General features: G+C 47.2%; 6 protein-coding genes across 6 annotated transcripts; 4 read left to right on the top strand and 2 right to left on the bottom strand.

Moving 5' to 3' along the window:
• Nucleotides 1–2,596: 2,596 nt before the first annotated feature.
• Nucleotides 2,597–3,575, top strand: BHQ10_007986 (uncharacterized protein; the record flags this gene model as incomplete). Its single annotated transcript, XM_040880741.1, has 2 exons — nt 2,597–2,806; nt 2,943–3,575. The coding sequence occupies 2 exons, from the start codon at nt 2,597–2,599 to the stop codon at nt 3,573–3,575; spliced, it is 843 nt and encodes a 280-aa protein (XP_040736489.1).
• Nucleotides 3,576–3,756: 181 nt separating this feature from the next.
• BHQ10_007985 (uncharacterized protein) lies at nt 3,757–4,768 on the bottom strand (the record flags this gene model as incomplete). The annotated part of the gene is made up of 2 exons (XM_040880740.1): nt 3,757–4,687; nt 4,743–4,768. 2 exons carry the CDS (start codon nt 4,766–4,768, stop codon nt 3,757–3,759), a joined length of 957 nt encoding a protein of 318 aa, XP_040736488.1.
• Nucleotides 4,769–5,231: 463 nt separating this feature from the next.
• On the top strand, nt 5,232–5,915 carry BHQ10_007984 (uncharacterized protein; the record flags this gene model as incomplete). The annotated part of the gene is made up of 3 exons (XM_040880739.1): nt 5,232–5,282; nt 5,344–5,492; nt 5,564–5,915. The coding sequence occupies 3 exons, from the start codon at nt 5,232–5,234 to the stop codon at nt 5,913–5,915; spliced, it is 552 nt and encodes a 183-aa protein (XP_040736487.1).
• A 472-nt stretch (nt 5,916–6,387) lies between these two features.
• On the bottom strand, nt 6,388–7,336 carry BHQ10_007983 (uncharacterized protein; the record flags this gene model as incomplete). The annotated part of the gene is made up of 6 exons (XM_040880738.1): nt 6,388–6,524; nt 6,576–6,757; nt 6,813–6,927; nt 7,144–7,187; nt 7,235–7,242; nt 7,304–7,336. The coding sequence occupies 6 exons, from the start codon at nt 7,334–7,336 to the stop codon at nt 6,388–6,390; spliced, it is 519 nt and encodes a 172-aa protein (XP_040736486.1).
• A 606-nt stretch (nt 7,337–7,942) lies between these two features.
• Nucleotides 7,943–8,607, top strand: BHQ10_007982 (uncharacterized protein; the record flags this gene model as incomplete). Its single annotated transcript, XM_040880737.1, has 3 exons — nt 7,943–8,195; nt 8,293–8,492; nt 8,542–8,607. The coding sequence occupies 3 exons, from the start codon at nt 7,943–7,945 to the stop codon at nt 8,605–8,607; spliced, it is 519 nt and encodes a 172-aa protein (XP_040736485.1).
• Nucleotides 8,608–10,608: 2,001 nt separating this feature from the next.
• On the top strand, nt 10,609–12,258 carry BHQ10_007981 (uncharacterized protein; the record flags this gene model as incomplete). Its single annotated transcript, XM_040880736.1, has 1 exon — nt 10,609–12,258. One exon carries the CDS (start codon nt 10,609–10,611, stop codon nt 12,256–12,258), a length of 1,650 nt encoding a protein of 549 aa, XP_040736484.1.
• Between the last annotated feature and the right edge of the window lie 305 nt (nt 12,259–12,563).

The following is a 12,563-nucleotide window of genomic DNA, read 5'->3' as shown; positions in this document are numbered from 1 at the left end:
TCAGGTGTCATGCGTGTGACTACTGCGATTCTCATTTTCATAAGAGTCTGAATGCAGCCAGGTGTTGTTTTTGTCAAGACCTCATCAACAATTTCTCGCGAAAATGCCATAAAGACCGACTTGAAACGTGGTGAAGCGTTAATGAGACTCCATAGACACGAGATATTCGACGAGTGCTTCATGATATCAATCACGATTTCCGTCGGAAGGTTCCACAGGGAAGCCATGTTAAACGACGTGACGGAAGCTTATGCTGATACTTTTTGTGTTTGTATAGTTGAATTGAATATTTTGGGTACGTGTGATACACTATTGATCGGTTCAATAGATAAATTGAGGAACATGGGTTACCCCTCACAAATCACGATAGCTCTTAATATTCTTAGTAGCATGTACGTAGTATCCGTGATCAAGGAAGTCCCAAACACATTTAGCTTGATCACAATTGACAAACTTAACGAGGAGCAGATAGCAAACGAGGGGTTCATATATTGTTTGAACGCAACGTTGACGGAAAAAGCGGTAAATTTACACTCGTGGATGATCAGATGTGCATTCTTAGACTAAAAAGATGTACGCATTATCGACTTACTATTTTTTGTTACATACTCCAATCAAACCCCTCCCCGTCTAGCTCCGTGGCAGTGTTTTGGATCAACATAGTTAGGCATCTAGATTACTCCTACGTGTACGTCCATCAGATATGATGTAATGGTGCTTTTGGCAGGCAAAAGCATTGGTATTTTCCTATTTCGGAGATGGAGATGCGATGTATGCAGGGCATATTTTAGGCAGTGAAGTTCTTGCGCAATGATCGACAAGGTTCGTGGAGATCAGGGTTAGGGTCCTGCATTGAAGTATCATGACTCGCGAGTCAACATGAGGTATAGCTGTAACTTAGTGAGGATGTTAGAAGGAAATATAGAATAATAGAAAAGAATGCGTATCCGCATTGAAAGGGCAGCAAGATGCCTTGTCGGAACCATTCCGGGGTAAATCAATCGACATTTCCGATATCCATTAGGGCTTTTTTCAACCTATCCGGTTTCCACCAATTTAGAATCTTCGCGTAGAGTCATAGACTTCGAAAATGGAGTATACGCTGCTCAATGTACCACTGACCTGAGTCTTTGAATGAAGACTTTTGAAGTTATACGGTCTTATGGTTGCCATAGTTCAGGTAGGGGTAAGCTAGGCTAGAAGGAAAGTTGATTAGGGCATACAAGGATGATGCAGCAACATATGAGCGGTAGAGATTGTTAACCATCGCATATTTGTTTCTTTTTTGGGCTCATAATGATGCTAGTTCAGAAAAATTATATTATCACCTGGTAAAACCCGATGGGATGTGTCGCTTAGTAACTTCGATGTATCACTTGATGTGTCACTTGATGTCGCTTGGCAATTGATATACTCATCACCGCTCTTTCAAAATCTTCTACACATCGTCTCGGACATGTTCGGGCAGTGGTCACACACTGTCTGATATAACGAGATTTTATCTAAGAAAAAAATATATTAAAAAAACATCAAAAAGGGGAATGGGGGGAATCGAACCCCCAACCACTCGCATGTTCTCCGTGTATAAGAGGGGGATTTCCCGAAGCAAGTATCATACCACTAGACCACATTCCCGATAGATTCATCGGTCGCCACCCATTTTTGACTGTCTTATACTCCGATAGCAGCCAGATCAAATTAGTCCATATATCTGTAAGCACTAACTTAAGACACATCACGTAGACAATTATTTCTGAAGAGGAGGAGGAAGATGATGATAATGATAATGAGAAGTTCACTCCCAATTTCTCAATTATTCAACGCACATGTCCCGTCTGAAAACTACCATCAGCGGTTTGATGCGGCTAAAAAAGATCGGATGACGCGCTAGTCTCAGGCAGAAGAACCTCGGCTGTTCCTGAATGCTGCCAAGCGCCGTCTGCGTTGGGCCTAGTCCTGTTGTCAATCCTGCCGCGCCGGCTCAAGCGTCAGTCCCTCCGCCCGAAGCCCGCACTAAGCCTGACCAGGTAAGGTGCGGTAAACGGGCAGGCGGACAAAATCAGAGAAGTAAAAAAAAATGCTCCATGCTACGCGGCATAAACCAGCACAGGAAATTAAGTTGCTGTTGCAACTCTGAGTCAACACCTACACTCTGGGCATTTAAATACCACGTTGGCTCATCATGGGGTGTCGTCTGTTTTCTATCATTGCTTATCACGATTTCACACTCTCTATCAGCACACGCCACCGAGAATCGCAGCTTGTCTATTCGTGACATCATATCTATACCCCTCGGCTTATCGTCTGAACGAACAACAACGTCTTCACAACATAAGACGACATGACTCCTTCTCCAGCTGTTCGAAGACTTGGGTCTTCACTACGAGGTTCAAGTTCTCGATCCAATAGAGTGCTCTCAGCAACAGTCCTGACTCCTTGGAGACCTGTCACATCCGCATCCTTATCCGCGGCCGAGGTCCCCCCCACCACCACAACAACAACCGCCTCACAAACACGATGGAGCTCACACGCTCCCATGGGACCAGCTTCCTCCCAACAGATACGCAAGCCAATTACAATATCAACTCTACGCAACATGTACAAAAAGAATGAACCTATCGCCATGCTCACCGCCCATGATTTTCCTTCTGCATACGTCGCCGATAGCGCCGGAATGGATATGGTCCTTGTCGGAGATAGTCTTGCAATGGTCGCACTGGGAATGAACGATACCAACGCCGTTACTCTTGACGATATGGTCTTGCACTGTCGGAGCGTCACAAGAGCGGTCAGGTCCGCCTTCGTTGTAAGTATTTTCTGTTTTTGCTACTTTCCTTTACCGTCTTTTCTTGATTCGGACTCCTCAGACGGGTATATGCAGTAACCCGCCACGTGCGTAACAAACGTCCAGTCTCGCTGATTATTTTTTGTGTATCATGCAGGTCGGCGATCTACCAATGGGATCATACGAAATCAATCCGCAACAAGCCGTGCAATCGTCAATCCGACTGGTCAAGGAGGCACACGTCCAAGCGGTCAAACTCGAAGGAGGGGTCGATTTTGCTTCCACCATCAAAGCGGTGACCACAGCCGGCATCCCCGTTGTCGCACACATCGGCTTGACGCCTCAACGCCAGAATGCGCTTGGCGGGTTCCGTGCGCAGGGGAAGACTGTTGCTGGTGCATTGAAATTGTTAGAAGATGCATATGCAGTGCAGGAAGCGGGCGCGTTCATGGTCGTTCTGGAAGCTATCCCGGCCGAGATTGCAGCCATAATCACTAAGAAGCTACGCATCCCAACTATTGGTATCGGAGCAGGCGATGGCTGTTCCGGACAGGTTCTCGTGCAGATCGATATGACGGGCAATTTCCCCTCGGGCCGCCATTTACCAAAGTTTGTCAAGAAGTACGCTAATGTCTGGGAGGAATCCAAAAGGGGCATTGAGCAGTACCGAGAAGAAGTCAAGAATAGGTCATATCCGGCAAAGGAACATACTTACGCTATTGACGAGGAGCACGTTGCCCAGTTTCAACGACTTGTTGATGAGCAGAGTTCAAAAAATAGTCAGGAATGAACTTGCTTGGCACGTATATTTATAACGACTTTATGAGGGGGAGATTTGCCCATTGCACATGTATAGCATCGTTCGACCATTGTTATCTGGCACATATGCATCGCACTCATATTTTAGAATATCCGTATCATTTATAAATTGACAAAATATTCATATTGATGTTCCCCGTCGACTCTGGTGTTCAGTCAGACGAGTCACCGTCCACTGAKGCAGCTCCCMCCCCATCAGTAGCCGTAGTTGCGCCMCCCGCCGCAGCCAACGCAGCTTTTTTCTCTCTTTCTTTTTGCCGCCTCTTAATCTTCCTCTCCCTATTCTTCTTATTCCGCTTCTCCGCCTCAGTCATATTCGACGTCGCTTCGGCCTTAGCCTTTTCTGTAGCCTTGGCAGCAGCGCGAGTCCGTAAGATGATTCGTCGCTTCTTTCCTGGTTTTGATTTTTTCTTCTCCCTGTCTTCTGTTGTCGTTTTCACGGATGTCGTTTCTATTTTACCAAGTAACGATTTGGGCACCCGATGATATTTCCAATCAAGCTGGAACACGCGCCACGGTAAATGACACCCAGGAGTTTCTGTACTGTTCGCCCAATTGAGCACCTCAGCACTGCTGATAGCGGTCTCTTCGTACTCTCGCCGCCTCTTTAGTAGCTCTGCTTCTATCAGTGCTTTCTCTTCCGCGTCGCGAGCGGATAGGTGCATCAGTTCAGGTTTCGTGAAGTAATACCTCCATCCGCGGAATGGGACTATGAATCGGCCATCACCTGGTTGGATGTCGACGGGCGTAGGTGATCGGAGTCGGATCTTGAGTTTTTGAGTTTTTATTTTGTCTCCTTCGTTTTCCTTGCTTGTGTCTTGTTTTGTGGTGCTAGAGGGGACTGGTTTTGGTGCGCTGAAGAGGCGGAATTCGAATTCTTCTTCGTCGTCGTCATTTGCATCTTTGCTGTCAGGTTGTTGGCTATTCGCTTCTATCGGCTGCCTTTTCTGGGCTGTATCTGTTGATAGGTCGAAGGATAGCAATTGTGCGAGTCTAGCATGCGCTTCTTCATTGTCGGCTGGTAGTAACTCTGGCGAACTTCTGGTTGACGAAGATGGGGAGACTATTTCGTTACGCCGAATTCTGTGTCTTTGTCAGTATTTTAATTATACAATACATAATTCCGTATATAGCATACCGTTTTGCCTCTGGTAGTTCAAACATGTCGCCTAGTTCGCAGTTCAAGGCTATTTGTCGGTCTGTAAGATGAGAGATGGTAGTCAAAAGATACAATTTTGATGTGGATCAGCCCAAGCCGGAACGAGTCAAGAACAAAGGCGCACAGACCATGCCGAACTTTCCTGCCTCCGAGTCTGCGTCTGCCACGACTTCCGCTCTTTCTTCCGCACGTCATTTTAGCTCTTCTGAACGTTGAAACGCATGTACAGAACAAAGACATAGTACTGATTAATCCATACACTCTTTTGCTATCTATCTGTCTATTTTGTTATGCGATGAATTAATCTTATCCCGATTGTGGCCAAGTTCCTTTGTTTCCTTCCTTTCATTATCGACCTTATCGATTAAATCGGTCCACTGCCCTCGTGCCTCATCTCCCCGAAGACATCAACAGAACAAACCCCCTGCTTGGGTGCGATAAAGGTTCATGTCCATCCTTCACGCCATAATGGGCGCATGCCAATCTTGTCTCGGCCTTCGACGACGGGAGGATCACGAGGTATTTGCCCCCCGACCAATCGACCAGTCGCACATCCTGCGCTCAAAACTGACGTGAATAGTCCGAGCATGCGCGCCTCATAGACGACGACCTTTATCCCGGCAGCTACGGCTACGGCTCCATAAACAATGCGAATGCGCAACAACATGACCCTGAAGATCTCAAGCGTGAGAGAGAGGCTCTGGAGGCGATTTGTCAACGGGCTTCGGAGTACGTCCCCCCACCTTTCCTTGATTTCTTTATCTCAATCATGACATGGTTACTGATTGATGGATTTACAGTACGGTAATCGATATCTGGGCGCTTCAGTCCCAGCCCAACTTCCAGCCTCGCGCAACACTACCTAGCACCGAGTCACAGGGCTCATCGCGCGTACCAAGCAATGAGATACGAAATGACGACGTCGAGCACAACGACAACGAACAAATCAGACAAGGGGCTACTATATCATCACGACCATCATCATCCTCGAATATTGGCGGGAGKGGKGGKAGTCAAAACCAAAAACATATAGCGCCTGTACCGAATAATTGGGGCGAGGTCGTGATTTCGCCGCGACGGAAGAAGGGGAATAAAAACAATAATAACAATGCTGGCGATGGGGATATTTTTGGGGTTTTGAAGGTTAATTAGTCCCCTTTTTGTTTATCCTCAGTCCGTCACTCACTTTCTTTCTTTCTTTCTTTATTTTTATCTATCCATGCTTGTTATACCCTGTCAGTCCTTCATGTTGCATTTCTGTTGATTCTCAAAAAGTAAGATACATTGTACAGTATACTTATGTCGAAATGAACCATTAATACCCGCCACCATGATGCAAATACCAAGTAGAAAATATTGCAATTCCCATAGAAACATAGTTACTCCATTGATCTTGACCCTTGCCATACCAAGCAAAAGTTCGATCATGCAGCCCTTGGCACCGGTAGATACATGAAGTGAAGTAGAAATAAACATCAGACTGGTGCAAAGAGAGAAAAACATCAAACTCCACCCTTAAAGCGCCCGCTTAGTCAAATGAATATCCCTCATCAGAGTGGCGTGGTACTGGAAGTCAGAAACAAGATGCATGTGTGGTACGATTCAATGATAGAAGAGAAAAAGCTCAAACGTCGTCCATCGTACCGGCGGGCTCTTCACCACCAGACTCATAACTGCCGACGGAGCTCAATTCGTCTTCCGATTCAGTGTCTTCGCCACCTTCTTCGGCGGCGTCTTTATTTGCGTATTTGGCAACATAGTCTGCAAGATCTAATCAGTATGATAAAGCAGAAGCTGGACGTGAAGACAAACCTCGGACTTTGTTCTCATAATTCTTTGGATCACGCATGAGCATCGCTGCCGCCTCGCCGTTCAGCGGATCCGACGGGTTGGGATAACGCAACAGTTGTGGCAGGAAGACTTCGAAAATATTGATCATATCGTACATGGGTGACCAGGTTTGGTTAATGACGTCGAGACAGACGGATCCGGAGCTTGTGAAACATCAGCTTGCTTGAATTGACAACAAGACTCGAAAGTAGTACTTACAGCTCGTCGATGTTCGGATGGAAAATGCGGTTGACGAAGCCGATACTGGGGCTCTTGTATGGGTATTGATCTGGTAACTCCACATGGATTTTCCAGTGACCGCCCGAGAATGGTGCTGTAATAAATTAGTATTTTTAAATGTACTGCTGCGCGGAGTACATACTCTCTTCGGGGCCTTTGAAGTGGACGTAAAACTCTTGCCTATAATTGTAACCGGGTTAATATTGACGGCGAGTCCATCGGCGATCGTCGGAGGGGAATAACTCGGTCATACACTATAGAGGCAAAGTGTTAGTATGAAGCCAACTGGTGTAGTATTCAGAATACTCACTGTTATCATTGACCAAGGTCACCTCATAATCACTCATCAGCATCCTGGATTGCGTCAGCCGGAAGTTCCCAGTCTCATAGCGTATACGCACTTCATGACCTGCGCACCGAGAAAGTCAGCATTATGACTCTACTTGGAAAGAGCATGTGGTATAACTTACATCCGCCTCAATTCTCCTCTTAGGACTACTCATTTTGACTGGTTGTAGTGATCGTGCAGTAAGAACAAGTCAAGAGTTCCTGGGTATATTATTCGCTTCGTATTTCCCGTCGCCGAAAGTGAAAGCGATGTTGATGTAGAGGTGTGGCAAGCGGGGTAGAAAGGATTGGGTTAACCGCAATGCTGGGATACTAGATCAATGACGTACAAGATCCGACGAGAATAGCTAAGATTGGGCCGGGTGGCAGGGAATGTGCTGGCAGAGCAGACTCTTGGGTGTAAATAGCCAGCTTTTCTGTCTGACAAGCAGCTGGTTTCGTTGATAGAAACAGAGACGTTGATTGTAGGTCGAGTACCCGCGGAGGAGCCAGACAATGGGTGAGATGGATCGTCATGGGGGGTTATATAGCATGCGATAGCTTATCGGGTGGTCATGTGCCGCCGATTGGTGCCAAATAATTCAGGCATCCAACTAGCGTTCCTGGATCTTATGCCTGGAGCTTATCAACAAGTCTTTGCCTACTCTCTACTATACGGCATCATAACAGCTCTAGAAACGAGCAACTAATCATGCCACGGATGAAATAAGCATAACTTAGCTATAACTCAGCTACACCACAGAATTTGTGACAACATCGCCATGTCCTCCCCAGCGCCCTCCGACGGCTCTCGTCGCGATTCCCCGCAACCAGCGGTATTATCCTCAGCACTAGCGCAGCGACCCAGAGTTACTGGAAGAAGTGACTCCAACGCAACTGGCAATACCGCAATCCCGGATGAAGACCATGGAGTTGATATTCCTTTAACCATGTCGGCTTCAGTCGTCTTGACTGGATTGCCGCAGGATGCACATCGGGCATTGGCTGATGCGGAGGCTATTGATGTGGGCAAAGGTGAGTACCGACTACAGTAATCTATTTTGCTGGCTATGGTTTTTCAAGTTCTTATGAAATCTCCCATTTGGATTGAGGACTGATTACATTCTCTTAGTCACCGTTCGATTCCAACCTCTTCCATCAGCACCCATTTTGAGAAAGACGGTCTTTAAGATCTCTGCATCTCAGAAATTCGAGACCGTGGTCAATTTTCTACGAAAGAAGTTGGATTGCAAAGACACTGACTCGGTATTTTGTTATATCAACAATGTTTTTGCGCCATCACTCGATGAAGGGATAGGAGGACTGTACAGGGTACGTATCTCCTCCCAGGAAGGAGAAGCATTAATTGATTGTTGTTTAGTGCTTCAAAAACGAAACGGACGACCAGCTATGGGTTCAGTACTCCATGACTCCATTCTTTGGTTGAAAGAACGACCTCGATAACGGATTTTGATTTAAGCTTCTTGCGTGAATTCGAATCTTCACTAAGAATAGCGGTTTATGAATATATACATAGTCCATCACAGTCATGGACGGAATCGCGCGTGATGCGTGGACATGACATGAAGTCGGCCGGAAAAGCACGCATTTTGCTTAAAGCCAGATATTTACAAAGAAACGACGTATCAAGCGATTGAAACCGGCGTTCGGTATTTCCGAGCGCGGTTGCGGGTGAGGTTGATGTTGGCTTCGGATAAGGGCCTCTTATCCGCTTTTCCACCACGCCAAACAAAGCCTTTCAACCTGTCGATGGAGGTGTTATGTCCGAACGGTGTAGCAAGTACTCTATTACAAAGAATGGAAGCTCATCGGGCCAGCCGTGACGGTTCATCTTGGAATAGCTGTGGAGAGCGGTCGAGGGTCGCAATTAGAATATTCGATAAATATGCACCAAACTCCAGCGCCGAAAATGCACGGGTTTACTTCAMAAGCCACAAAGGAACATCATCGGAAGACTCCTTTCTCAATTCTATCAAGTAAACAAAGACCGGATGTCAGTCATCCGCTCATGAGGGTATTCTCGGGCCGACGAACGGAGCAAGGGAAATATACTCACTTTGTGATAGTGTTCCAACGCCCTCTGCATATCCTCCAAACTGGTCTTGTCGCCATACGCATCCATCAATTGAGCATTTCGCCGTAGTCGTTCTTCTTCTTGCATGGATTCGCGTTGGATGCGTTGTTGCGCATCACGCAGGGCGGTTATACCGTAGCCGATTCCTAAAACGGCGATTATCGGAACGCCTCTGTTTGAGTTAGTATGGACATCGACATCGACTGCTGCAACACAAGGGAGACGAGGGAAACGGCTCGCGATGGATTGGTGATGTAAAGACGTACATTTTTGTCATGCGACCGATTCTGATAATGTGTCTGGGTGATGGGCTACCACCATTCCCTAGGGGAGCTGGTCCATTCGGAGAGGCGAAGTGATCCATGTGCGAATATAGTGTGTAGTGATGATTGTAGTCGAAAGTGATGACGAGAATGGATATATTCACGTTCGTACACTAGGGGTATAAAGTGTAAAGTAGAAAAGGAGAAAGGATTGAACGCCTCCTGGAGAAGTAGTACATTTGTAACTACGTAGTGTCGTATGCTCCCCCAGACACGGCCGAGGCTATGCCATACCAAGCATACAAACATTTACCTGATCGTATGACAGATGGTTTAAGCATCTGATGTATCATGTATGACGGTGTGGGGTAGTTTTCCGGAGTGACTATTGGAGGAAACATAAATATTATAGCATGATTGGTGCATAAACTTGCTTCGAAGAAATTCTTACTGTATGGCGTCTGTACCAGCCCGGTAATTTATCCTTCCCTAGCACCGATATTACGTGGGGGAGGGATCGGGGGGCCCTCGGAAAAGTCCGACATGAGGATTCTGGCGAGAATCGGAAGGGAGGCTTCCGGCAAGGAACACGGCAAGTGGGTTGATATACTGCGTAAATCAAATATGTAGTATCAAAATATACATAGTAATGTGTTTACGTACTGCTAGTTAACTTTTGCTGCTACTTATAATCTTTCAGTACTACGAAATCTATGCATGTGGTGATGGGTTGGCTCACAATACGTTACCATACCACATTCGATCCACGGATGGCTTTAATTTTGTATTCACAGATCGGTCAAGGTTGCCGATTGCAGCTGTTCGAATTGAGATTCTATCTGAGTCATGCATTCATCTGATAGTCTATTCGATCATCGATCAGCAAGAATAAGATGATCTGATATACAGAATATCCAAGAATATACGTAGTATGTATGCATAACGAGTTCCCCGCAATCGCCTGATCAACAAAAGTGGAGAAGCCGAGCCATCGCGTCATGGCTGCCGACCACACCAACTTCTCTCATGACTTCCTTCCCTTATCGCAGCAATCACACAATCACCAACCCCAGGTTGCACCCGTTGCACCATGTCCGCCGACTCGGAATTCACAGGACAGACAAGGGACGGTCTGACGCGCCTCCCTCCCGTCGCAACCGAAGAGACACCCCTGCTGCAGGATGAGCGTCCAGCCCAACAAGAAGACACAGACGGAACACCCATTGTCAACGAACCAACCACCTTCGAGCTCATCCTTGTGCTGGGCAGTATCTGGGTAGGCGTCTTTCTTGCTGCGCTCGATGCTACTGTTGTCGCGACTCTGTCCGGTCCCATTTCGTCGTCGTTTAATTCCCTGTCGCTGTTGTCGTGGATCGCAGTCTCGTATTTGATTTCCAATGCCGCGTTTCAACCGCTGAGTGGGCGATTGACGGATATCTTCTCGCGGCGGGCGGGCCTTGTATTCTCCAATGTCTTTTTCGGAATTGGGAACCTCATATGTGGTCTTGCGACGGAGCAATGGATGATCGTGACTGGTCGCGTGGTCGCTGGCATCGGCGGCGGTGGTCTGACGGCGATCTCGACATTTGTCACTTCGGACTTGGTTCCATTGCGACGACGGGGTGTGTGGCAGGGAATTGGTAATATCTGCTATGGCACTGGTATGGGCTTGGGGGGTGTTTTCGGTGGCATGGTTAATGATTCACTCGGTTGGCGATGGGCATTCTTGATTCAGGTACCGTTCGTCGTGCTATCGACAGTGCTCATTTGCTTTACCGTGAAAGTGCCAGTCAGGGAAACAGACACATCGCGCATCAAGCGAGTGGACTTTTTGGGCGCATTTACATTGATTGTGTTCCTGGTTTTGCTACTTCTCGGTCTTAATGCTGGTGGAAATCAAGTTCCATGGACTCACCCGCTGGTTCTCACCAGTCTTCCCTTATCTGCAGTCTTTCTCGTGATTTTCATCTACATCGAAGACAAGATCGCCTCAGAACCCGTCATTCCAGTCCGCCTTTTACTCGACCGAACAGTCGGGTTCGCCTGTCTAACAAACTGGTTTTCAACTATGGCAGTTTTCGGTCTACTCTACTACGTGCCAATCTATTTCCAAGTACAAGGATATTCTGTCACGGCGGCAGGCGTCCGTCTCGTACCCGAAGCTGTTGGTACAGCTCTAGGTTCATTGGGATCAGGAATGATCATGCGCGTTACGGGTCGATACATGCTTCTGAACTATGTCGTCATGGCTCTGCTGGTTATCTGCTCGGGCGTATTCTGCACTTTTGAACTGAACTCTCCGTCGTGGCTTCCGATGCTCGGTCTGTTTGGTCTCGGACTCGGTTACGGCGCTATGCTTACCATCACTTTGGTCGCACTCATTTCGGCAGTTGATCACCACTACCATTCCGTCGTCACATCTGCATCATATGCATTTCGCAGTACCGGTAGCACGATCGGCATTACCATCGCCTCAGCTGCGTTTCAGAACGTGCTCAAAAAGGGGCTATGGGCTCGTTTTGGAGATCGTCCAGATGCCGATGAGTTGATCCCCCGGATTCGGGATAGTCTGGATGAGATATGGAAAGTCCCAGCAGACTGGCGCGAGGGGGTGTTGGATGCTTATATGGTGTCGTTACGGGCGATCTTCATTACTCTGCTTGGTGTGACGGTTTTGGCCGCTCTTTCGAGTCTGCTTATGAGGCAGCACACTCTGTACAGCAGCTTGGCTCGACGGTGAGCGCACCTCGACTGTATTAGTGTAGATAGATTGAATATAGATAGAGCATATACGTACCAGATGTCATTTTTCCTCTGATACTACAAGGTAGACTTATCTCGGAGCATGGGGGTTCACAACGTGGTGGTCAAGAACGGTAGGGCACATATGGAACTCAGCACAAGCCTAGCTCCTAGACTAGCATTTGAACAAATGTTACAAGCCTAGATATTTTGGTCATTTCATAGCCCACAGAAAGGGGAAGAGAATAGACGGTGAGTTAGCGGCGCCCAATATTCAAGGCTTATCGGAAGTCCGAAAGTCGG

Source organism: Talaromyces amestolkiae (assembly GCF_001896365.1).
Source record: "Talaromyces amestolkiae strain CIB chromosome Unknown scaffold17.1, whole genome shotgun sequence".
Classification (NCBI taxonomy): Eukaryota; Fungi; Ascomycota; class Eurotiomycetes; order Eurotiales; family Trichocomaceae; genus Talaromyces; species Talaromyces amestolkiae.
Note: the sequence above shows the minus strand (reverse complement) of the source record. Positions and strands in the feature narration are given on the sequence as shown.